The sequence below is a fragment of the Dufourea novaeangliae genome, unplaced genomic scaffold (genome assembly GCF_001272555.1).
Source record: "Dufourea novaeangliae isolate 0120121106 unplaced genomic scaffold, ASM127255v1 scaffold146, whole genome shotgun sequence".
Taxonomy (NCBI): Eukaryota; Metazoa; Arthropoda; class Insecta; order Hymenoptera; family Halictidae; genus Dufourea; species Dufourea novaeangliae.
Window position 1 is genome coordinate 1,540,563 of NW_015374023.1, and position 27,360 is coordinate 1,567,922.

The 27,360-nt window shown below is 40.8% G+C and overlaps 2 protein-coding genes and 1 long non-coding RNA gene across 3 annotated transcripts in view; 1 reads left to right on the forward strand and 2 right to left on the reverse strand.

The window, feature by feature from the left end:
* Positions 1-1,705: 1,705 nt before the first annotated feature.
* LOC107189184 (facilitated trehalose transporter Tret1-like) lies at positions 1,706-5,770 on the forward strand. The gene is made up of 7 exons (XM_015577660.1): positions 1,706-1,790; positions 2,548-2,773; positions 3,423-3,583; positions 3,680-3,889; positions 4,416-4,663; positions 5,276-5,623; positions 5,699-5,770. Exons 1-7 carry the CDS (start codon positions 1,706-1,708, stop codon positions 5,768-5,770), a joined length of 1,350 nt encoding a protein of 449 aa, XP_015433146.1.
* A 2,199-nt stretch (positions 5,771-7,969) lies between these two features.
* On the reverse strand, positions 7,970-20,526 carry LOC107189211 (probable G-protein coupled receptor No9). Its single transcript, XM_015577696.1, has 9 exons — positions 20,260-20,526; positions 14,987-15,124; positions 14,225-14,323; positions 14,022-14,149; positions 11,839-11,976; positions 10,356-10,638; positions 9,401-9,562; positions 8,594-8,904; positions 7,970-8,126 (listed from the first exon to the last, which is right to left on the reverse strand). The coding sequence occupies exons 1-9, from the start codon at positions 20,518-20,520 to the stop codon at positions 8,009-8,011; spliced, it is 1,638 nt and encodes a 545-aa protein (XP_015433182.1). The 5' UTR covers positions 20,521-20,526; the 3' UTR covers positions 7,970-8,008.
* Positions 20,527-25,211: 4,685 nt separating this feature from the next.
* The window catches only part of LOC107189227, a 73,558-nt gene continuing 71,409 nt past the window's right edge, over positions 25,212-27,360 (reverse strand). The window contains exon 4 of the long non-coding RNA XR_001516232.1: positions 25,212-25,703. This is a non-coding gene — a long non-coding RNA (uncharacterized LOC107189227). The remainder of the gene's footprint in view (positions 25,704-27,360) is intronic.

Consider the following 27,360-nt stretch of genomic DNA (forward strand, 5'->3'; position numbering starts at 1 on the left):
ACCTATTGAAAGCGTCCCGTTTCACTGAATGAGGACCATGACCTACGTTCACGTTGCCGAAGAATTCGCCAATGATGCGAACAAAAGGCGAGGGACCCGCTGATTCAGTGTGCGGTCGATACCCTGACCTGGGTAACCATTCTTTTTCTTCCATTCATCGTTGCCAAAAAAAAAAGTTTACTTCGTTCAGATACTACGCTCAATTATAATTGTAGATTGAAATTGAGAATTGTTATTAACTTAGAATGATCAATTTAAACAGTAGTTACATTCTGAAAAGAAAATAACAAATAAAGGTCTGTGAAAATAAATTTTGTATTAAGTACTAATGCAAAATGAGAAATAAAATATTAGTAATAGTAAACCCAACTGTCAATGTTAATCATTTTGAAGAAGTTGTGCTTTCAAAACAGAACTTCTATATAATATCTAATTTTATAGGACCTTTAAAATGTTTTGTAATCTGTGTCAGATTTATCGTGATAATTGAAAAATAATATTATTTATGATTCAGAAAAGTCTTCTCTTGCAGTATTGTATTTTAGAATTCTTTCGATTTGTTAAACTAAAAAATGCTTTAATATCACTTTTACCCGAATGTTATCACAAGTGAAGAATATAATTCATTATTTCTATTAAGAAAAAAATTTTCTTCCGAATTGAACAAATATAATTACTTATGAAATATCCTCTGTCGGTCGACACTTTGTTCTTCAAGAGTCTTCCGGTTCGAGATATCCGATCCAATAACGCGCACTCGATCATATTATTTCTTATCCCGTACCGATGATCCACGTATCACGTGGATTCCAAACAATATATCGAATTGCACAGAAGTATTGCGCAAGAAAAACACCGACACAGCATTAAATATCAATTTCCTTCTGTCAGTCGACGGTACGTGGATCACATTGGAGGATCGCCAGGAACCGTCGACGGGAACGAGGAATGGTTTATTTCCTGTCGACAGTAAAAGAGAAGTTTCCGCGAACACGGGCAAGAGCAAAGTGACCAAGGAAGGTTCGACGGCCAGGAACTATAAATAAATTTTACTAGCGCGTAACCGACGACCCACGTTAAGTTCACGGCCGGTTCGATCGCGGCCTGTCGATCTTGGTTCCGTTCTCGATCTAACGTTCCACCTAAGATCGTCGTTCGAGGCGTCTAAATTCTTTTCGATACTGGACAAAACCAAAAAATTACCAAGTTACAAAGATCGAGGAAAAAGTTGTTCAATGGGAGAAATAATTGAAATTGCCGAATTCAAGGTCAAATTCGAAGAAGTTTGTGCCCCAAAAGGTTATCCTATTGTACTATAACCTTAATCAGAGAAGAAACTATGAAATGTAACGTCCATTTTGATAATAAAAAAAAAATTACCGAATTCAAAAGATCGAATCTAATTGTAAATAACGATCACCACACGAAAGAGCTGTAACAATACTTTCCATAGCCGCATCAACGCAACTTTTACTCGACCAAACACTATCGTCGAGGGCACTCACACACAGGTCATCGAAAAGGTAACGTCTCCCAGATAACAGGAGCACTGATAAGAAGGTCACGCAAGCAACGTTCAGAGGCGAAGGATTTTCGGGGGGAGGGGGAGACACGATCGAATTTATCAATCTACGCGCAACGATCGCGCCACTTAGGCGTCGCGAGCGTTTCACGCAGTTGCGATTCCTCCGTTGCAGCCACGAAAATGCCGACGGCGTCGCGCGACGACGACGATCGAACGACCGATCCACGGATCGTCCTGCGACCCCAGTACACAGTGGCTGTGTTGGGTGAGAAAAACGATCCAGAGACAACACACGCGATATAAATTTAACTGGAATTGTTGTCGCGTTAATTGTACACAGCTGACTGATAAATCATTTGTTTTTGATACTTCATTCCTATCAGTTCGACGTGAAAATCGAATAACTTGCTCGACGAGACTTAGCCGATTTCCGTGAAATAATCAGAAGCGTGTGGTTGCTTTTCGTTGAATCCAGTGTATTTTTGTAATTATACTCGGTTTGTTTAATAGAGCGGTTAATCGGGAGTTTTCTACCACGTGAAATAGAATATAATGGAGAGGACTTTAAATGAAATTTAATGGGATTTTTCGTGCATTTGTGTCACGATTAATGCACCGATCGAAGTGGCGAAGTGTTTCTTATTTTAGGATTACTGAAATTATAATAGTGATTTAGGTGAAATTTACATTGGCTTATAATTTACTGCACATTTTACGTTAAATTGTACTGTACAGTGATTCCTCGATGAATGCGGCACAAGCAACGGCTGATATTAATCAAAACAGAATAAGTATTTTTTCGGTTTCTATAAGGGTGGGGCTTATATAGGGTAAATACCGGTATTTTACGTTTCGGTAAAAGTCCCTTTAATTAATTTAGAATACATTCAGTGCTGGTAGTTCTAGCGTTAACAAACGTGACAACTACCCCCGGGTCTCCCCCACGCACATGATCACGATTCAAAGTGTTACATCAATTATAATAATTTTACGCAATTTTTAAACGAAAAAAAAAATTGCAGCGACACTCACGAATTTTTCTACCGGCGCCTATATCGCATGGACCGCTGTCGGTCCGCCAATCCCGAACCAAAATGGCGGCCAGGCGAGCGAACAGGCCGTATCCTGGATCTGTTCGTCGGTGGCTTTGGGCGCCGTGGCTGGTAGCCTGCCAGCGGGCACGATCGCAGACAGGATCGGTCGGAAGAGGAGCATTCTGATAAGCAGCCTGCTGTTATCTTTATGCTGGTTCGTTGTCGGGTTCACACGGACCGAGCTATGGTGGGTGGCGTATCTTTATTACCCTCTAAATATTAATGGCTTCTGCTCCTCTTATTAGGGAGGTCCTTTATTAGGGATTTGTAGCATCTGGCTCTCGGATTACGTGACACTTTGAGACAGTTTGTGTGAATCGTTGCTACGCTTCCTCTTTCCCAATCCGATTTTTTACTGTTTCGACCGCTCCAGTTTACTAGCTATCTGTTAAATTTTGCCCAATCTTCTATTGTATTTATCTATATCGAACGTTAAAAGTTACTATAAAAATAACACCGAACTAATTTTGTTTTGGTATGTTCATTGTGAAATACGAAAGAGTTATTTTATAATAATGTTATTCACTATATTTATGATACAGACGCCTCTCGATTATTGTCTGGCTTGTTCTACACGATTATTGCCCAGGCGTTATCCCCACCACTGGGGATGGATTTGTTGCCCCTCCGCCTTGTACGAGGGTGTGAAGCATTTCTTCCTATACGATTATTGTCCTGGCTCGGACCCAAGTTCGGGACGATAATCGAAAGGAGTCTGTATGAATGAATACTCTAAAAAAAAACTAGTGTTATGAGTTATGTTAATTGTTCGAGAAATCTGATTGAAAATATTCCTGTTCAAGGATATTCCTAGCCCGTCTCGTGGCTGGCGTGGGTTGTGGCGCGTCCTCCATTTTGGTACCACTCTACCTATCCGAAATTATGGAGGACACCGTCAAAGAATGTTTGGGGACGATTTATCAGTTTCAAATCGCCCTTGGAATTCTATTCACGTATGTTATAGGTAAGTATCAATTCAACAAAAAATTCTTTTGGCTATGAAAATATTGTAGTACCTTCGTTTGGGAACGTAGAATATTAAAGAATCGTAATTATCTAGGTTTCAGTAATAATTGGACCGCGATTGCGCTTCTTTGCGCTTTGGCACCGGCGGTACTTTCGATCGCGACTCAATCGATACCAGAATCGCCTATGTGGTTGATCAGACAGCGTCGTCAGACAGTGGCTGAAGGGATCGTATCGCATTCCAGAGGGAAATGTTTAACCTTTGAACTGAAGAAACATCGAAAAGCGTCGATCATTGCATTTGGTAAAACATCTTTCAGTTAATTTCGATTGTAGCGAATCGACTGCATATATTTAAGTTCGGCTCTATTCGAGGGATTTAAGGAATGAAATAAGTTTTAATTAATAATCAATCATTACTTTCACGCAGAAAATAAAACAATTACACTGTTAAACATTATTAAAGTTGTCAGTGTATTGCATTTTATGGATCCCACAAATGCATAAGCATTTATAATAATGATCTATAAATCAACTCTACTTTCAACCATTCAAATTCAAACTCAAAGTTTACTTTGCAATACTCGAATTCAAATACTGAATTTCCCTACTTGGTAGCAATTCCAATTTAAATTTATATTCTTCTAAGTTTTGAAGATTGAAACGTACCTACAGTATTCAAATTCTAAATCCTGATGCTCCAATTAGAGTGTACTAATCTATGTTAAAAAAAAAACTAAATCATGATGCTTCAAATTTGAATATTGAAATGTTGACTTAATTCTGGTTTAGACACAAAAATCAATGTACTATTTTCGCTCGATTTTCAGGCACGATGGTCTTCCAACAGCTGTCAGGGATGAACACCCTTGTATCGTACGCAACGTGGATATTCCAACATATACGGATTCCATTAAGCTCGACAACCTGTTCGGTTATCACTGGATCGATGTACCTGATCGCGACGATGTTCTCGAAACACCTGATCGATCGTATCGGGCGGAAACTGTTGCTTTTTCTCAGCTTATCCATCATGTCCGTCAGCATGTTCGTTTTGTCCGGTTACTTTCGTCTCCAGGTAAATGCTTTCACCCCTCCCTTTCACAATAAAAGGGAACAACAAGCTCTTTAGGGCTCGATTTTACTTGAACGTTATGTCTATAAAATATTTCAAGAAGATTCATTCCATTAAATAACTATTTCTATGGATCGTACATTATTTCCTGGAAGATAACCACTCGAAGTTTGTAGCAGGTCATCGGAAAGATCAAGAGCTTGTTAAGCAACCGTGCAAAGTTATTCGTTTCGAAATAATGATAGCTTCGGCAAAATTCTCGATAAGTAAAGACAATACTGTTAATAATAAAAATAATTGTAACTCTGGTATGGTAATTCTATCTATCGTAATACTGTTCAATTAATCGGTTATTATAAATAATTTTGATCAATTATTGTAATTTACTGATAGATTTTTTTAGTTGTCAGTAGACCGCGGATGTTTATGCTGTCATAGTAAATGTTAATATAGAAAATGCAGCAATATGAAGACTTTAATAAAACTGAATAATATTCATATATTATTACGAACATAATAAGACATCTAGTATAGGAAAGAAATTTTTATCTCAATTTCATATTCATAAATTGTGGTCAAAAATTGTGAATTTGATCGACTGATTTGTTGTTTCAGAAAGAACAAGACGTCTCGCGTTTCACGTGGTTGCCATTTTTGTCGCTCGTAGCGTTCGTCGTCGCGTTTGGCGTCGGTTGTGGCCCGATACCGTGGATCCTGATCGACAGAATATTCCCGGACGACGTGAAAACGACCGCCATCGCCGCGTGCACTGTGTGCAACTGGACGTTGGCGTTCGTGGCGATGAAATATTTCCAAGATATGGTGTCGTTTATGGGAATCTCGTCGACGTTCGCCGCATACGGAATGGTCAGTCTGCTTGGTACCGCGTTTGTCGCCATTTTTGTACCGGAAACGGAGGGCAAGAGCGACTGGTTACTGTATCTAGAAGCTCGACGAATCCACGTAATGAAACGAATAATCGAAATTTCATTTTAAAAATGAGTAACATCTGAAAGTCGAGCGAATTTCAATATACAGCACATCATGGATGAGTGTTCGAAGACACAAGTTTTTAGGTTGAAGACTGTTAGTTTAAATAGTAATGTATAAATTAAGTATTATAAGAAAATTGGTGGCATTTTGTAATCACCCCTCAGGAACGGTCCTGGCTTTATTGTATTTTTAGAAAAAGTTCAAAAACGTACCGATGAAAATTTTATTCGCACGTACCTGGAGCCCACAAGATGGCCGCTGTCGTCACGCGTCCGTCTGGAACCCAGAAGAAATAAGCGACGCCGTCGGATGTCAACGATCATGGACCTTTATTCGCATATTTATTATCCATTCGTTTTCGTTACGTATGCAGACGATATATCACATAATACAATGGACCGGGCGCTGAGATTCGATAGCTCTCGGTTTTACGGTCGTCCCTCTGCCCCCTCGTCGCGTGGTATGATCGGTAAATGCCTTGGAAAAAAGTCTTGAACCGCGTCCGTACAAAAATCCCGAATAATTTCTCTGACGTTTCGTCTCCCAACGCTACAGAGGGCTTTCGAAATCCCCCAGGGTACAGAATTGTCCCTCGAAACGTCGATTCCACGCCACCCTGTAGTAGAGGTACTGGTACCCGATGACTGGTTACCATACGATTCTCGATAATATGCTATATTTATCGATCGTTTCAACATGAACAAATTATGGACTAACCTCGAGCAAGATCGACTTTCATACTCGCAGACCTGGTTTCTAAACAGCGAAAAACACAATTTACAGCCCAACCTGTAGATACTTAAGGGGGTATTCTATTGTAGCCGATGAAGAAAACCGATTTTCTTTTTCTTGCGCTTTTTTCTATAGCTTGGGGTCCTTGAAATGCGTGTTTAAAGGGTTATGGAGAAATTTATAAAATTGTCAAACCTATCAAAGAATTCATAATTTAAGATATAATAAATATACCAAAGAAAGTTCCAGTTAAGTCTGTAAAAAGAAATTCCGAAAAAAAAAGGTACACAAAATCGCATGTCACCAGTAAAAAATACCCCCTTAATTTCCTGCACGGAAGATCAATGGAAAAGCTGATCCCGAATAATGGAATCGTCGGGGTAACGCATATCGAGACGATCGGTTAACAGCACCTCTCGATCGCAAAACACCACAGAACACATCGAACACGCCGATCGTTTAACGCTTTTATCACAAATAACCAACGTGGCTTGCGGATGAAACGGTAAAAAATCTACGGAAACGACGGGATAAACAATGGGGGTCGCGTGGGGGTGCTGAGAGGTCAGAGGGACGTTGGCCAACTCTTTACATATACAGGGAGTATGTAACAAAAATGTTGGAGCACCCGGAAATGCCTCGTCAGGTGATTTGCAACAAGTTTTTCCTTAGCAAAAATGTGATCCGAGGCTTTGTTCACGAGATATCAACGAAAAACCTCGACCCAATCAGAGCTCGAGTCCGAACCGGTCAAGCTCCCTACCAATCGCAGCGCGTAACCAACGCTATCGCGGGAGTTCGGCCGGTTTGAACTCGCGCTCTGATTGGGTCGAGGTTTTTCGTTAATATCTCGTGAACAAAGCCTCGGAGCACATTTTTGCAAAGGAAAAACTTGTTTCAAATCACCTCAAGAGTCTCCCATTTCCGGGTCATCAACCATTTTTGTTACACCCTGTATATATATATATGTCGGGTGAAATGATCGCGTTGAATGGCTGGGTTTGCGCGTTTTAAACATAGCTTTGCGTACACACATACTTGTAGATATCCGACACACGCACTTATTTTTTGCGATTTCGAAAAACGTGTTACACCCGAACATACAGATCGAAGTGGTCGTCCATTTGGGGGGGGGGGGCATAATATAGTTCGAGGGACTTCGATCCACGCGAAGCACAGAAACTATTTACGGAAAGGTTCTGTTGAGTATTTTGTCGATAAATTAATCCGAACCGTGCACACCGTCACTGACATTCCCATTCGAAGTAGTCTATCTCTTTCTCTCTCTCTCTCTCTCTCTGTTCCCTTTCTCTCTATAAATCGGAAAATTGTCTCTAGTTAGATAAGACGGTCCCTGTAGGTGCACAAAGTCACTCGAAGTAAGACACCGTTTCAGAAGCTCGACTGTTTCCTCCTGTTATCTAACCTGGCCCCTGTTTGGAGCCGTTCCAGCTGAGCGGACCTATTGTGCTCCATTTCCACCGCTGACAGGTGGTGGTCTCCTCCCACCCCCACCCCAACCTAGCGATGATCGGAAGGGATCCTTCAGAAGGATTGTATCCTCACCTTGGAGGTCTTCGGGTCGAAGGTGACGCGCTGAGCGCCACTCCTGACGCGCTACAGTCATCTGGACTCGCTCTGCGAGTGCAACGTCGGTTCCGAGCTCGGGTCCGGGTCCGAGTCGTCGATCGAGACACCCTGCTGGGGCATTCGGATCGAATAACTTGGGCTTCGGTCGTTTCTACAATAGGAAACACGAAGGGCTCTTGGTATTGTCGCTCGTACCCCAAGCATCCGCACGTTATTCGGCTGAGTAATCGGGTTAGGGGATGCAGAAATTGGGGTCTATGGTCGGAGGCTCGAAATTGCGAGGTTAGAAAGAATGTTTATGGTAAGGATTGAATGTGAAGAACAAAAGAAGGTAATGTTATTAACAGTGACGAGGAATGTTGCAGGAAGGCCAAGCAGACGAGACAGTAAATTTTTGATAAGTGTTCGAAGGCTCCTCGGTACCGACAAGAAGAGGTCTCCAGGTATTAATGTGGATTTTTTAATGAGGTTTAGGATAGTCATGGAGCTTGAAATTCTGAAGCCAATTAGTCTATGATATATTTAATGTTCAGTCCCGAGAAGCCTTCGATCACTCATCGAGGATTTCCTATATGTGGGTATGATCAGACGGAAACTCTGTCGAGAAAGAACGTTTACCTCACGGTCAACTGACTTCCGTCGCTGCCGCGTCGAGTGCCATCTGTTTGCCGTTTGCAGAAGCATTTGCAGATGATCCTCTTGAACGCGAACCGAAAATCCTTGCTGAAGAGGGCGTAGATGCAGGGATTTATCGCGGAGTTGCAGTAGCCTAACCAGAAGAGCACGCTGAACACGGTCGGGTGGATGCAATTAGGACAAAACGCGCGGACCAGGTACATCGTGAAGAATGGGAGCCAGCAGAGGATGAATCCGCCGACGATTATGCCAAGCGTCTTCGCCGCCTTTGTCTCCATGCGAAACCTTCTCACCTGAACTCGCGAAAAACACTTTCTTATCCCTTCACAAGGATCTAATTTCGAATAAGGATCATCGAAGATACTCGAAGAATAACGAAATCGAATTTTTATTCGGAAATGTACCGCTGATTCTCTAAGTGCTCGCTCGTGATTTTCTAAGTGTTTGTTCATATATTCCCTATCTTATACGTGTTCTTAACGGCCTTTCAACTAGGATAGAAGATTTTCAAAGAAAATTTTTATATTGTTTGAAAAACGATCATCAGAATACTTTAATGTTTAAGAAACTTAAGTGTGGTCCTCTGTTTATGAGGTTCAATTTACGAACGAGGTAAAAAAATCACTACTGAAAAGCTATTCCAATCATCTATCTTCCAGATTACCAAACTGTGTGTGTGTGTGTGTAGTAAGGAAGTCAATGTTGATCTAATTGAATGAGTCCTGCAGTGTTCTTGTAAATATTCGGAAAAAAATTTTTAGCACCATAAAATTTCAAATAGTTCAGTACTTGAGCTTTTATGTTCCTCTTGCCCATCTTCACCGTTCTGGGCTTGTCCTCAGGGCCTGGCCCGAGCTCGCGCAACGACACTTCGTCCCCAGTCATCTGGCTTTCGCAACTGCTTCTTCTGCTGGGCCTTCTGGTGCTGCCTACTCTGTTGATACCGCCCACCTGTCGTGTCAAATTAATTTTCAATTTTACATATCACCGTTTTTTTCTCTAAATCACGATCTTCTGAAGACAAATCGTCAAATGCTCGAAGATGGTACACATCATACCATATACAAGGTGTTTCTGAACTGATGGTACAACCCGAAACGATATTTTGAATTACTGTCTAAAATAACTTGTCACCTATTGATTGTAGCAGAAAACGTTTTAATCGAATTATGTAACATTTTAAACGATCCATGGGATGGATACAATTTCCCTTACTAAATACATTTGGTCGTCAACAGACTCCCCGTAGTGTTTCTAACTCTAATTTGACACAGAACTGACGACTGGAGTGCCAAGAATTCTCATCCACGAAAAGTGCAAGCAAAACGTGCCAATCAATAAAACGCGACAATTTCGTATGCAACGACCTAATAATTTCTGTCAGATCCTTTTGTCCAACCGTCCGAAGAACGAACACTCGAGCTTCTGGTCGATTTCACGACACTATACAGGGTGAGTCATTTAACTGTACCACATATATTTACTCGTAAAGTACTTGTGTAAAAAAAAAATGTTTCACACGAAAGTTGTTTGATAGCGAACATACAATGTAATAATTAATTAACGATTCACTTTTTTTATCGAGATATATAAGGGTGACCTTGGGTTTTCGTATCAAAATGTGTAATATTTGACCCTTGAAGACTATCGAATGCTGAGTAAGAGTTGGAACGTTTTCAAAAGTACCTAATCGTGTACACGATCGATGGATTCCACGGTGGAAGGGAGGTTCAAGCAAAATTACCTTGAGATGCGTGCTTCTAGGAGTTGGACAGAGCTGGCTCTGCGTCTGCCCGTTGCTGTAGTGCACCGAGACCTGAGAGCATCTCGAGGGCGTTCTCTCGAGTGTGTTACACTTCGTATTCAGGGTCTCGGTGCTCGGATAGGAGACCGAGATCTTTATCTTTTCCTTCTTCACGGAGCACCGACTATTCGACTCCGGGCTCCTCGGGCTACCGTTGTTGCTGCCGTTGTGGACGCTACCACGGCCACGGTGTATCCTCAGGGTCAACCTTTGTTCGTCGAACCTGGCCGGAGAAAAGCAAAATCACACGTGCACCCAGACGCTGTGTTGAGCAGGGGAAGTTCTGCTTTCAATGAGAAATATAGGACAACGAGAACCGAATGCCGTCGAGACCGCCATTTTGAGAAACTGCGTGTTTTGAGGTTAGAGGAATATGGTTGTCTTTAAGATGAATGATTTTTTAACGAATAAAAAATTATACGACGTTTATATCATTGGGTTTGGGGAATGCAGTTGTATTCGAGATGGATATTTTGTTTTCATTAAGAAATGCAGGGTGGTTAGAACTGAGTATTGAATAGGCGGACATTTTGGGAAATGGACGGCCATTTTGAGAAACTGTACGTTTTGAGGTTAAGAGTATATGGCCCTGTTCAAGATGGATATTTCGTTTCAAATATATTTATAATTAATAATAGGACAATTAGAACTGGATACTGAATAGACTGTGATGTTGAGAAATCTTGAATCATGAGATTAGGGGAATATAATCGTTTCCAAGACAGCTGTCTCAGCTACTGAAATTTGTATTCGAACAAAGAATTACTCGTTGCTTTTTAAAATAAAAAGCATTAACGTCCACATTTTTAATCTATACAGGTTGTATAGTTTGACTTTGTTGACAAGAGTTAGACACTCAGTATTAGCTTGAGGTTCTAGATCAAAAACGTTGCAATTTACACAAAACACAATCACAACACAAACACAAAATACAAAGTAGTTTGATTTCGACCTCGAGTTAACCTCCTTTCCGCGTTCAAAACGGCAACGAAAATAATAAAAATACAAACAATATAGCTCAGTCTTCCACAAGAATGATAAAAAAAAAGCTAAAACCAAACAATCGAGGTAAATTGTTTCGTATTATTTTCCGTACGGCCAATTCACTTCCAGAAAGTTATGTGCGCTTATTGTGTAACTCTCCGTGTATGAACCTCTCTGAATCGACAAAGAAATTCCGTGGTAAACAATGCCGAAGCGGTCGAAAAAAAAACAGAAACTAAAGAAAGCCGAGAAATAGGCGAACGGAGACGTTGATGTGGAACAAAAGCTGCTACGCCAGAACAACCGCATTAAGAGGGAATGTGTAGCAACGCGTGCCGGATGCCGCTTCCGGTTCAACTGATCGAAAAGCTCGAATTCGACGAGAATAATGGTCGAACGTTATTGGTGTCCCCTCCCCATACCCCTCGCTTCCTTTTACCTGGAGCCGAGAGTTTTCGAGCCCTTTGTCGTACGGAAGCCTTGATTAATGGCCTTCGTCGTGGATACAGCAGCGTTGTATATTCTCCAGTAGAAAAACAGCATGACCAGCATCGGTATATAGAAGGAACCCAGTGCACTGAAACGTGGAAAGAAGCAAAAAAAAAATAATGAAACTGCCCTGATAACCAGTTGCGTACAGATTGCCAGTAGATTGCTATCAGATTGCCACGCAAACAGTGACAAAATCTGTCTACAAATTCCTAGCCATCTGTTTCCGAAATTTAGCCTGGGTTTTGCAGGCAGCTTGCTGACAGAATCGTAAAGCAGATTGTCAAAGACTGCAGAGTTCAAAAAAAGGAGAAAAATAGTAAAAAGTTCTCAAACACGAATATTGCATTTAACGAACGCGCCTGTTAAAAACTTTCGTTTGATCCTCCTGGCTCGTCCAGATAGCTAATGACGATTTTCAATGTCGCGCCGTGACGGAAATTGGAGAACGAAAGAATTTCAAGTGGAGATTTCTCGTGACTTGCTTAAAAAAACCGTATGCAGGTTACATCGACGACTACGATCGTTCAGTCAAAATTATTTTCTGATTATATAAGTTGATTTTGTTATTCTAGGTTACGAATGCGACAAAGTTTTTGCATCGATCTAATGTCACATTCATTTTCATTACTGGTTTTTCACTGTTAATCAGAGTTGGACGTGTCCATACGTAAGGTTGTTGCATAATAAATTGTTTTTCAAATTTTCTTCACATGGATCTAATACGATAATATGGATCTTACTTCGAAGAAAAATATTTTTGATTTCATTTAAAATTTATCTTCAACGAAATTTCAATTTGGAAATTTGAAATTTAGTTTCAACGAAAATGTCAATTTTTAAACTTTACTTCGGAATCTGAGATTTACATAGATTTCAAATTTTAATTTTGAAATAGAATTTTTCACTTTCACTTGAAATTTCAATTTAAAAAATTTCAAATTTATAGCCAATTAAAATTTACAACGATTGTTTTTTCTTACGAATCCCCACCCCCTTGATTATCGTTTCTTCGAACGAAACATGTCGGCATCGCCTCGAATAGACTGAAAAGAATGGATAATGCGTGCGTCGAAACGATCGTAAATTTGTCGGAGACTCAATGGAGCATCGCACACATCTACTCAGCGGCGGTTGATTTAGGTGGAGAGTCGCGCGTAAACCGGCCTCCCCCGGATTGATCCATGCGCTCGATCGCGATAACGGCCGGTAAGAATAGAAGCGAGCGGCAGTTGGCAGAAATTCAGATCTCGCTCTTGACATCGTAATAACGCCTGTTTCAGCTCTGGATGCGCTGAATTGGTACCAGTGGAATTCAATTACGTAAACCGATGAAGATTTCATTCACCCCCTCCGTCCCCCAACCCCTCGTTATTTCTACACACGCGTCATATCCATCGACGAGGAAGAATCACCTTTTGTCGTGACGATTTTTGTATGTATTCGTCGGTACGCTTCAATTAGCCTCGTCTATGGTGGCGAAAATTCTACATGGATATACGAGGACAATGGAATATTTCGATCGAGGACTGAAAATTTTGGTGGCTTCTATATAAGTTTTGGGGGCAACTATATAGGGGAGACCGAGGATAGCGGTCACGTTTTTAATTGACAAATTTCTTTGTTCCTAATTATTAAGAATTTAAATATATTCTTCGTAGTAACTGAAAAAGTAGATATTTGTGATTTTTTAAAAAATCCTAATGGTAAGTATCTGTTGGCTTGGTGTTAATTAAGATAATGTAACATGTGACAACCAGAACTCTGAAGTACGGATATTTCTGCCTCGAGAAATGTAAATTCAGAAACGCCCAATTTGGACATCTTAATTATAAAGTATCTGTCTTTCAGGCTTCAAATTACTGAAGTGTCTATTTCAAGAATCCCAGATTATCAAATTCCTATTTCCATTATAAGGAAATACCCAAGAGTTATTGCCTATTATCGAAGCAGATGTATAAAAATTTGTGTTCTTTATAATAAACTATTTTGCAATAGTCGCAGAGTTTCATTTAGTCATTCGTTTCCCATTAATCGAATAATTATCAAAATTCTCATTCTGAAAAATCCAAATTTCGAAATATCTGATTCAGTAACTGTTCGTTACGGATTTCTCAATTTTGCGAGACTCACCTGTAGACGACGTAACCAGCGTCATTGGTCAGCTCGCAGATCCAAGGACACGGTTTCACCGGAACTAGAATTTTCGTGGTGTTGAACGGGCCATTTTGAGGGAACGTCATGTTGTACGTCGGATGCGACTGCGGAACGAGCGACAGAAAGTAAAGGACAGCTGGTAACGAGGGAGGTGAATCGTCGGGGATGATTCTAGTTACCCGTTTGTCCTTCCAACCGACTAGGGGCGGGAAGCAGATAACGAAACTCAAAATCCAGACGGTGGCGACCAGGAGTCTGGCCCTCTTCGGCGACATGATCTGCAATTCGAAAAGTAATCCAAAATTTAATCAACTTCTTCCGTCCAAAAACCGTTAATTTTGAAATTTAAACTGTATTTTCACTTGAACTTTCAATTTAGGAATACGAAATTTATTTACAACTGAAATTTCAATGTTGAAATGTATTTTCAATTAAAATTTTAATTTTGAAACTTGACATTTACATTTTGGAATTTTTTCAATTCATTTTCCAGTGTTACAGTTGTTCGAAGAAAAGAAATCGTGATAGGGATCAAAATGGACCCAGCAACCGTGGTCAATACAATCATCATCAGCAACTGTACCCCTTTCAAAGAATTACGTGGCTGAGAACTCGCGTATACACAGTTAGCGACAACCACTCTGTAGATTAATTAATAATGTACATATTTCGAGCGAATGTCTGTTTCCAATTAGCTCCCTTAGTGGGGTTGAAATCTCAAGATCACAGATACGGCGCAGAGTCTTGCTGCGCGTGGCCAGAGTCGAGGGAGAATATCAATCAATTAAGCCATTGAAAGGAAACACTGGATGCCGAAGGGATGTACTCAGAGAGATGAATAAAGAGGGGGCGGATGGGGGTTGGAGGCCGAATGGCTTCATCGACCGTTCCGGGTCGTACACCTGTTTCACGAAATCGAATGATTGTTGGATGGTACTTGCCTGAGGATAACTGACTGGTCTGGTCACCGCTAAGTATCTGTCCAGACTGATGGCGCACAAATTCAATATCGACGCTGTGCACATCCACACGTCCACTGCCAGCCAGATGGAACACCATAGATCACCGAATATCCAGACCTTTGGCAAAAAAAAAAACACGCACAAATCATAAATTAAATCTCGTAGAATTATCTTCTTCAAATGGAAAGGAAGTTCTTTTATTTCGAAAGTTTCAAATCCTCACAGGACGTTCGCAAACTTTCATGTCTGGAGGAACTTGAAGGATTGGAAGCTAAATGAGGCGAAATCATGCTAAAGGAAGAACCATAATTTTACTATGCAACCTAGATATATCTATTGCATAAAATGAATTTTTAAAATATATAAGAATTACTTTTAATTTTTAAGGTGACAGTTATAGGGACACCGCTCGCTAATTAATTATTAATTACTTTTTTAATGGATAATTTCATGGATGGATTTTATATTTAATAGATAAAAATATTTTTCTGTTTCTAAATGAAAGAGATGTTAAATAATATTATGTTCTAAACTGACATGATTCCCTGGTTATACAACATGTAAAATAATTAAACGAAGGTTCCCTACAATCTTGAGGTGGCAGCAATCGGGACATCTAACCCTAGTGTGCGGTTCACCTAGTCTCTCCTCCTATGGTTTCTATGTTATTCGATATTCGAATATCCTTTTAAGTTACACAAGTTCCGCAGGAATCCTCGTTCCGACGATCCACCGATCGCACAATACAATTCTTTCGTCCCGTTCCCCCATTCACTATTTCAATCTCCCGTATCCCTTTCGAGCATCGAAACCAATACCGGCTGAAGCTTCTCCACCGCCGGTTATACCATCTCCAGGGCGCAAAGCTACCTCCAGAAAGTCGTCTCTCCACGCCGAGACGGGACGTGAATTTATATATGTAAGCGATGCGTTCTTGGAATTCATATATATTATCCTTATTCAACGTGGAGAAGGCTCCTCTTATGTACGCTAGAAATACGAGCAACGTTTATATTTCGTATCCGAAGTATAATCGACAGAGGCATTATAACGAGAGGGATATTCCAGACCATTGCGATCCGGAACTAAACAATGCGAATATTTTCAATTCATTTTTGGCCTTCGGTAGAGTTGAAATTCGTTCCAAGAAAAATATCCACGATTTTTTACAACGAGACTATTTAACAATATTTATGCTGACGTTAAAAAATTTTGAAACATTTTGTGTTTCCTTTTGTGAAGACTTTTGGAGATACCAGAGTAATATTAGAAGTAAGGAAAGTTTGAATATTACAAGTTCAATTGGAAAAATTAGAAGTCATCCCCTGTTCTTCGACTCAGCGATTCAATTATCGTAACAATCCAGTATTTTGTTAGTGGTAGGAAAATCTGTTATTTTTATTATATTTCTTATTATCCTGGTGTAATAACAGAAGTATGGTGTTGCTGTTAATATACCAACAATTTCTCATGTTACTAATCTATGTAACATTGTTAACTACAAATACGGTAGTAGCCATCGTGTTACTCCTAAGTCACACGGAAGCACCAATGTTGGCGTTAGCCAACCCCTTCAAGACTCTGATTATCGAAAATCAGATTCCCATTATGGGTCATCGTGACGCATGTATACCGAGCCATTATTCCTACCCACGACGGGAATGCACGCGGACGTGTCTACATATACGGTAACACGTTGCCATAATGGAGTAACGCATCCCCCTTCCCCCCCACCTGAATACACGCAAGCAGGTGAAGCAAGGGTTGCAGCTGATACATGAATATACGTGTGTGTTTGTGGAAAACATCTCGTAACTTTGAAATTTTTCAACAAATGAGAAGTATTTAATTCCGTTTTCCCCATCACTCCTCGAAAAACCAAACTTCATGTCGTCACTGTATAGATTAACCTTCGTATGACGTTAACTGGGACCATTTTGAACCGAGTCCTCAAGAATTTCATTAAATTCGATTGATACTGATAAATTTGGCAAAATTACGTATTAGAATATTATGTATTTGAAAAATTGGCATTTTGAAAATTGTAAGTATATGTATATCGGGAAATGATATATTTGGAAAATTGTGTATTGAAAAATCAGATACTTGGAAAACTACATATTGAAAAATCATGTATTTAGAAAATTCTGTATAGAAAAATCGTATTTGGAAAATTACGTATTGAAAAATTAATGCTGTAAATTGCAATTGGAAATATTCCTTCATTTACTTCCCTTTAATGGCTCTTAGCGCGAAGAAAACAATTTCCTCCGAATAATTTCCCACATTCTCTATTGAACTAAATCCAATATTCGAATGGACAAATACTTAGAAGGGCGGTATATATCTGATTTCATCAATTTATCGGATGATCCTAATTTCCACACGAAAATCTCAGTGCTCTTAGAATTCAGGGTATTTTTTTCCTGCCTCTGTAGTATTTCCTACACGAACCAACCACCTGTTTCCGAATTACCTACTCCCCCTTCCCAGCCACCGCCGTCGTTCGATTCGATTAGTCAACAGCCCTCCTCTCCCTCCCCAAGCCGGCAACCCCATCTCCCGGCGATAATAATGCTTCTCGGTCTGTTATTAATCCGACACCCCGTAAACGTCCGGATAAACGGCCGCACGGTTCGTTTCGCTGTGGAGTCGTCGATCACAACCCCCTCGGCTCGATTAGATTATTCGATAATAACGATGAAATTAAACGACGATGGAGGACCGTCGGGGAGTGAGGGTGGTTGGGGTTGTTAACGTGTACCAACGAACACGGACGATCTAACAAGGGGTTGGTATCGAGGCCTCGATCATGTAGTATCACGAGTACGACGACTTTCGATTGGTCGGAGATATTTTTCACTCGATTTTTAGAAGGGGTGAGTTTTTATTTCTGTTCCCCTTGCTTTTACTCGATAAGAGTTCGTCTAGTTCGAAGAAGGTTCGTTGATACTTTTTCCTAGTAATTTTTGTATTGTAGGATATTTAATGTTTTATAATGGTATTGAAACAATTATTGCGGTTTCGAATGTATGGAATTAATAGAAATATTCAGGATAAATCAAAGTCGAGCTGGGAATTATGCAGTCCTATAGAAATAATGGTACTTCTAGTTATACCGTTGAGTATTATTCAGTGGGTTAGTGGAGGGATGACGAGGGTGAGTTTTTCTCCTTGCTTCTCTCGTTTCACTTCGGAAGGGTTTATCGAGTTAGAAGGGGTTCCTGTGTTTCATTGGATGCTTATCCCTCGTCTTTGAATCTGTTAACCTTGTCAGTGATTTGTGTTTACAATTTGTAACATAACGAAGTCGAACGTTAAACCATCCCTTAAATAATGTAATTTCTTTCGTTGATTATAACCGCGCAAGAAAATATCCCCAGAATATTAATATATTCTATTAGTTAAATAATTTTTCGATCTCAAAAATGATAAAATATAAATTCATATTAAATCCCTAAAAAATGTTGACATATTTTTCTATCTGTTCAATAACTCCCATATTTTTTTTTGAAACTTATACCAAGAATCATGGAAAAAGAGATTATCGAAATTTTACGTGATCGACGTACACGCTGAAAGAATTGATTTTACACGACAGCCCGGTTATTTATCGAAGTAATTTCGTTTCTGAAAACGCTTCGGAAAGTGTTGTAGTTGATGTCTTTTTCCGGGCACATGATAATGGTCTCGGAAACTCGAGCAAATGCAGGGCGAAAATTTATGGTGAACGCAACGAAACCCAAGCGCTAATGGTGTTTAATTAATTATTCCTCTCGGGGTGGCCATTGTTTCCTTGGATGACTCTTCGAATAAAACAACGCTGTCGTTTGCATAAGAAAAGAAAAAATAACTAGGTTAAAGAACTGCCCATTAAAAAATAATGCTCTTGGAATTCTATATCGTGTTCTATTTTTTGTTGTTTATTTTGCTGTCTTTATCTTGAATAATTCCAAAACTGCGACAACTCACATTTATATTAATAAATCTACTATTCTTATTCCGGCTATTTTGTATGCATAGATCCACTTTTGTATTAAAACTCAGTGAAACAAAGAAAATATAAATTACAGTTATTCTTCTCTCGAGAGTATATTTATAAAATATTCATATTTTTGTAACATATTCTTTATTATTTCACGACAGGAAGAAGCATAACCGTTTTGCCTTATAACATATTATTCGTTTTCTTTTCAAGTCGACATGGAATACTGTCTACCTAGTAATTAACACTGTAACATTTCGAATAAATGTACACTTGCAATAAAAATAAAATTCCCATTCTATCTGAGAAATTACAAACAATAAAGCTATTCTGAAAAGTATTCAGTTGTCTAAAGAAAAAAAATTGTAAAGCAAGGGATTAAAAACTACGAGCGAAGAACACTTACGACTCAACCTACGGACACCTTTCGATTATTGTCCGGCTTGTTCTACACGATTATTGTCCAGGCGTTATCTCCACCACTGGGGAGGGGGAACCTGGAACCTGTCAAGCGCATACTTCGTTGCCAACCCTCAAAGTCGGGCATTTTGGATTGAAATTTTATTCGAATAAAAATTTGAAGAAATTTCTCCCTACAAGATTATTGTCCTGCCGCGGATCCGAGTTCGGGACGATAATCCAGAGGAGTCTGTAATACGATCTCGCAAAACATTATCTCCCGTCCATCGACGCTCGGTTACGCGGCCATAGTCGATCGAATATTCAATTGCCGGGAACAGAGTTTGAAATTTCGATGGGAGGAGGGGGATTGGAATATCGTTTCTACGAATGCTGTCGACGCGTGTGAGAGAGCACTCGAGAGACAGAGCACGAATCCGCCACTTTGAAACTGGCCGACTCATCATCGCCCTCCACGGCTCGATTGACGCCATTGTGTGCCTCGATCCTTTCTTGCCCTCCACCCCGAAAAAGGGATGATCGATTGCCGCGTGTACGAGGAAGAAAATCACGAATATTGAAGCGGAGATCAAAGGCTGACAGTTCGAGAACCGCGTGCGTTCACCCGTTCATTTCGACGATATTTAAAAAAAAAAAAAAAAAAAAAAAAAAAAAAAAAAAAAAAAAAAAAAAAAAAAAACGGTTTGCAGATTCATGTTCATATCATAAAAATCTATCACAAAAGGCCTAAATAGTGTTATGAAACGAATTTCCGATTCGTATTCAGCTGACAAACATCTATCAGAAACGTCTACTGAAAATTTAAAAATTTGTTATCTGTTAAACAGTATTATTTGTTCAACCGTACCTTGAAGACCTCCCACGTGGCGCTGAACGGCAGAACGGCCAGCCCGACCATCAGATCGGCAACGGCCAGGCTAACGATGAACGTGTTCGTCACGTTTTGCAGTTTGCTGGTGTGGTAGACCGCAAGTATCACCAGCACGTTCCCGAGCACCACCATCACGTTCACGATCGCGAGCACGATCAGGGTAATCAGGTTCCACGTGCCGGACCACTCGACGCGCTCGTACAAAGCAGCGCATGCGGTCGCGTTCAGTTCTCGCATTTTAGTTGGCAAACACCCTCAGCCCTTAGCGTCCGTGCGATCCTCCACCCAAAGGGCGCCGATGGACTTCCGTTTGAACGACGACGACGACACGAACTGTCCAACCGTGGAGCACGAAGACAACCGTCGAACCACCTGGACCGCCATCTTTCACCTGCTACATCGATCCTGCAGTCAATGATTCATGGGATCACCTGGTTACAAAGGAGAACCTCGATCTTCCCTAAGCTCAGACTTCTTTGGAGCGTGTTTTGGAATTAAAGTGACTGGAGGCGTACAACATCCCCTAATTAGAAGATTGCTACCCTTGTTTTTCATGAGTAGCTTAGCTCAATGTTTCCATCATTAGACTTCCGGAAATAAGATGGTAGATTGGAAACCACCTCTGTCTGAGCTGATCTTGAGTACTTGTTTTTTGAACAATTTTATTGTTGTTCCGTGAAAGGTTACGTACATCGGTGTATATATTATCTAATTTGATGCTTGATCTCAGTCTATTATCTTCTTTCGTCGGAGGTTTTTCTTATAGTTACCTGGTTTACTTTCGTCGGTTAATCTGTTATCCCAATGGCTTCGGTTTTACTCTGTTTTGGTCAGAGTTGAGTGATAGGGTTTGGTACAGGTTCCTTTGAATACGTTTAATCGTTTCTCTTCGATTTCGAATGTTATTGTATTCAGGAAGCTCTCGCCCAGTGCTCCATCTTCGTCTTCGACTACAACGGGACGAAAATATTTTTATTTTCTTCTTTTGGTCGGTCCAATGGACACGGTTCTTCGCGTTCGTTAATTAGACGAAGGTGTCGATATAAGATTGACGGACCAAGTCATATTTAATACTTTCACTGGCAGGATTCCTCTCCTCAGATTATCCGTTGCTCAACGGTTGCTCGTGTCCATTTTTAAAGTAAACTTCACTTGAACAGAATCCAAATTTCACTTTTCCAATTACGATCACTACTCAGTCTTTATTCAGTTAAGATTTTAGATTACACGAATATTTCCACGCAATGTTACGTTTCACTTCTTGTTCGATCTTCTACCCCTAATAAAACTCTAGCCCAACCCCTTCCAACCCCTCTGTCGTTTGCACTTTTCTGGATCTTCACCAATTTCACTTTCAAAATTCACCTAACACGGACTATCTATACTTCATTGATCGTCTTCACTGTCCACAGAATTTCACCCTCTTTCGAAACCACCCCTTTCGATGATTAATCTCACTCAAGATTCCGATATACACTCAAGCTCCTGTAAATTACACAAATGTCTATGAAAAGCTCCGATCGACACCGTGTTCGATCTTCCACCTCCGAAACTCCGTAACCAACCCCTTTCAACCCCTTCTATATCAAACAGTCGTCTGCCAGTTTCCTGAATCTTCACTAATCCCCACCGTCAAATCAACCTAACGAAGACACGAAATTTCACCAACCATTTTTCACTTTCCTCAGAATTTCACCTTCCCTCAAACCCACCCCCTTTGATAAATAATCACACTCACGATTATTAGTACATTAAAATTCCCATGAACCGCAGGAATGTCTACAAGGGAGGTTCTTTCTTCGGTCAAAAGTTCAATTCACCACTTTCTGATCGAGGTTCCACCCTTTCCTTTTTTATTTTCTTCCTCGTGCATACCTCTGACGCTAATTATTCCACAACCTCATTCACCCCCACCCCCGTGCAACCACTCGTCCGATTGAATTTGTTCCTCGACGAGGAATGTTTCGACAGTGTTCCAAACCAGGTCCGTTTTCTACTCCACGACGCCCACTTCCGGTTCACCTGCCGACCGACTCGTTCGTGCACACCCCCGTGTCGTCGGTCTGGTACCGTTTCACGAACACGGTCGTCGTTCCCATTTCCGTATCACGATTTCACTGCACCGTGGAAAACACGCTGACGCAGCTCATTTGATCCTCGTTTCCCTTCCATCTTTCATCCCTCGCCTTCTCCCTTTCCACCCCTCCAAGGGTCGAACTATGGAATTTCTTCCACTGTATCGCCTCGATCGTAATTTTTGGTGGTCTTTTTCGTCACTTTATACGGAATTTATTTCACTCGAATTGCTTGACTCCAAGGTTGCCCTGGAACCACCCCCTTCGAGTGTAATTTTTCAATTAATTAACGACTTCTTCTTTAGTCTCGCCACGACTGTAATATTTTTTATGCATTCTCTTTTATTTTGGACGTTCGGTTGATCTTTCGGAGCTGATTCGACGAGCTAAGTAAACCCTTGAGACAAAGAACCACCCCTTCAGAGTCTAGATTCTCGAAAGGCGGTAATTTTTTTTTATTCGGGTGTCGCCTTCATATCAATTCTTAATATTTTGCTTTTTTTTTTCCTTTTCCTTCACTGTATTTCGTTATTATTGATAGGAGTTATCGTGAACCATTCCTTCCGAATGCGAAACCACCCCCTAACTCCACAATTCCTCTATCTATTGTGATTTCCTTCTGCAACGCTACCTCGAATCCGCTTTTCGACGTTTGTGATTTTTCTTTTATTTTTCTCAAGTCGATCGACAATTCGACGTTATCGTGACGCACCTCCTCGTACCTAAAACCACCCCTAACTCCACAATTCCTCTATCGATTACGAATTTCTTTTGTAATGTTCTGTAATTCGCTTCTCAATGTTTCTTAATTTTCCTTTATCATTCTCGAACCTTGACAGGTACCAGTAACCACGACGAACCCCTCCAAACCTAAAACCACCCCCTCGGTCAAGAATCCCACCGTTGGCAATGAAGTTTCTTATCTCGATCTTGCTTCTCAACGTTCCTTCCCTTTTATCCAAGTATTCCCCGTTGATGTTTCACTGCGAAAGCAGTTCTCGGCCGCGGTGAATGCAACCCCTTAACACTCGAAACCATCCCCCTAAGCGTCGAGTTCCACGGCGTGCCGTCTCGAGAGACTTTGGGGTGAGAAGCTACACCCTTTTATTATCTCCTTGGAGCTGTCCCGGGACACCTCGCTGATCCCCCAAATACTCTTTTCAAGCGTCAACCCTTCGCGGGGGGTGGGGGAAATCGATGGTGTTAAGCTTCGAAACCGGGGACGCCCGGCTCTCCCGACATATTCCACCCAATATTCTATCCCTTTCTGTCGCCACGAGCTTCCACTTTTTCCGGGATCCTTTTCGACGGCGACTTCTTCAAAGATTTCTCCTATATCGGAGAATTTTCTGTGTGTTTACCGATTCCAAGAGATTTTAGAGAAATTTACGCTGTAAATTCCGAAACGATTACATGGGCGATCTGTTGCCTGTCGAGATCTTCATTCCATCGCCTTTTCCTTAAAACCGATTCTCAGGGATTTCAGACTATTGAGAATTTCTTTTTTTGTTTTTCACAATTACGATAAATTTCGATCGTATCACGAATTTTCGAAGGGTATTTCGATTGCTTTTCGTTCCACGTGAAATATATTCCAGATTTAACGGTCAGGTGATTTTCGTATATATCGCTGGTATTTTCTTTCGTCGGTCAAAATTGGTTTTTTTCTAAAGCGATTTTTAAAGCTAGTAGATCAGGTAATGATTTCTTAATACGTTGCGAGTTTTATGAGTATTTTAGGTAGTTTCGTCTGCTACAAAAATTATAAGAATTTTCTTTCAGTCCTTTTAATTAAGATCCCATTCCCCTTGGATCTCTGCTTTTAATTCAGATTACCTCCGAACGATTGTTCATCCGAATCGCAAAGCCTTTAAGTACCTTCTCCGTCACTTCTGTCTTGCAGGTTCAGGATAAATCTTCCCCGTTGATCCGTTCGAGATCCAGATCCTTTCAGCGATTATATAAATTTCTTTACCTTCGACACAGATTTGCAATTTTTCGGAGGTCTTTCCTCGTAACGATTTTCCGATCCTCTGTAACTTTGGTCGGACACTTTGTGAATTCTCCTTTTGCACTTCAATTTCCCTAGACGCGATTAATTTCCAATTACTTGGTGAACATCGAAGATAATTTCCTGCTTGATCCCCCTTCCTACGACTTTCTATTCTACTTTGGAAAACTTTTTCTCCGTGAACCGAATAGTTGAGCTCTTGGTTGACTTTATCTTGAATCGGCACGAAAAAAGTCTACGGAATTTCAGACTTTTAATTTCCACTTTCGAATTGTTCGAAATATTTTATCCACTTTTAACGATTAACGTCAACTTCTTGCAGTTTTTTCTGTTAAATCCTACACGGAACTCTGTGTTATCCACTCCGAAAGAAATAAAGTTACACAAGATTCACAGGATTCAACAGAAATTCTTTTACCAGCCCTTTCTCTGTGGCGAAAACAATTCTTGTAGTCTCTTCAAACTTCTCGAAACACACGATTCACGACGTCGACGCTGTGAACGGTCCTCAATGATCTATTATCCCAGTTTGCAGTATCGAAGGAAGTATCTTCTATAAAGAGACAGCTGGTACACTCGACGAAAAACTTTCTTCTATTCACCACGAAATCCTAACACAGTCTCGACGATGTCTTGATAAATTACCCTCAAATCTTAATGAGTCCATGCAAGATTTCAGCAGATCCACGCAAGTTTTCGGCGAAACCACTTCAGATTTCATTAGATCCTTTTAAGATTTCAGTAGATCCACTTAAGAATTCAGTAAATACACTTAAGATTTCAGTAGAGCCACGCAAATTTTCAGTAGAGCCACGCAAATTTTCAGTAGATCCACTCCCACGGTTTCAGTTGATCCACTTAAGGTTTCGGTAGACATACGAAATATATTAGTAGATGCCCCCCGAAATCTTGTCCCACGTTATCGAAAACGTTCGATTTTTGTAATTAACACTCGAACTATGTTTAACAAATCACGACCACGATCGTTTCGATGCACACACGCGATCTATCGGAACGACGACCAAGAATGATGTCTTCTTCGAACGGTGATGTGCGTCTCCGGGTTCGAGCGATCGATTGGGGTTATGGGATCACAGCCAGGGTTGTGTAGTCGCGGGATTGTCAGTCTCTCTCTTCCTCCCGTCAGTCTCGTCACGGTGTCGGCCGTTCGCTCGACGCCCGACTAAATAATCTTGCGACACTTGGCGCGGTGCGTGTACCTCAGCAGTCGGAAGCGCGTCTCCTCCTCGATGCGCTTCGCTCGCATTATTTCGACAGAGGCGTGATCGTGTCGATGTCAATCGGGACCGCCACGGGAGAACGATCGACGTGGTCTGTAAAGAGAGATACGATCAATCGTTTTTTTTTTTTGTTGTCTTTTTTCTTTTGGATTCTTGAGATTAGATCATTCGATTCGGGGACAGGAATTTTGGGGAAATTTTGTCGATTGAGAAAAGAAGTTGAAAATGTATTATTCACTAATTATTGACGAAATGTTGCTTATTCCCACTAACGTACGATTACTCACAGAAATATTGGACCATTCCATACGCAGGGCGTAGTTAAAATATTTAATTAAATTTAAAGACAAGGTTATTGTTTACATTTATTTCTTTCGTTTGAAACGTGCTTGGACCACACGAAATATTTGACCTTTTTAGAATGCTTGGAAACTGTATTTGAAATGTTCGAAATGTTAGGAACATGTGAAAAATTTGAACTGTTTGAGACGTCTGAATCATCCGAACACTGTTTGAATTGTTTGAACTACTTCTCGGGAGTTCAAACATGTTCGACACATTTGAAACGTTTGAAACGGCCGAACAGTGTTTGAACTCTTACAACTACTCGTCAGGAGTCCAAGCATGTTTGAAACATTTGAACACTTTAAAACGTTTGAAACGATTGAACACTGTTTGGACTATTTGGAACGATCGAACACTGTTTGAACTATTCGAACTATTCGTCAGGCGTTCAAACATGTTCCAACAGTTCGATTATTCACCACCAGTCACAACGTCACGATAATTCACCGCGAAACAGGAGACTTTTGTTCGACATCAGGACGGGATCCATTTCACCGGAACGTTCATAGAGGCGTCGATAACTCCGCGGGGCGTCGCGTCGTTGATCGCGTTATCGCGCGCGCGGACTGCCGTGTCAAATTCCCCTCTGGCCGGTTTTCGTGCTGCAATTTCGGCTCGCCGGTGTGAACGAACGAAGTGTTTAAGGACCAGCGCACCGTGCATCGCGGTCGAAAGATGATTTCGTTCACTGGGGACGCAGGGAATAGCGATGTGGAGAAGTAGAGAAAGGATCACGTTGAAATGCGAATTCGCGCGACGCTGGATTCGACGAATTAAGGCTCGCCCCCTCCCCTTCACTGTTCACAGAATTCACGTCTCTTTACTCTGACGGAATTTTTTCCTTTTTTTTTTCCTAGCCGCGGAGCTATTTTTCCGTCCTGTCCTCCCAACCTCACATTGGTCGACCACCGACGAAAATCACCGATGATAACTGCTTCGACGGATATTTTTATCCTTGTCTCACAGCTGCCTCTTCTTTTTTTTTTTTTTTTTTTTTAACCACAACGGAACGGGAAACGGAACGGCTCGTTATTACGTGATTAACCGAGTCCATTCGGAGAGGATTCTTTTTGGTCGACGAGATTTTTATCGGGTCGGGTGGCTCGATTGAAATTGATTCTTTTTCTCCTTTTGTACGGGTTCGAGTCGCGAGAACCTGTTATGTGGTGCCTCGTGGTCACCTACGTACGACTCCAGGTGCGGTTCAGATTCGAGATGAAGCTTCGTATTTTATTGTATATGTCTGTTTTTTTTAAATAATCTTTCGGTTAAGGATATGTAAAGTGAATTTTCTGCAGGAATTATGAAATTTCGTTTGTGGTTGAATTAGAAAGAACAGTTGTTGGATTGGATCAAGTGAAATAGGACGGACAGAGTCAAACCTACAGGACTGCCATGTGTTGGT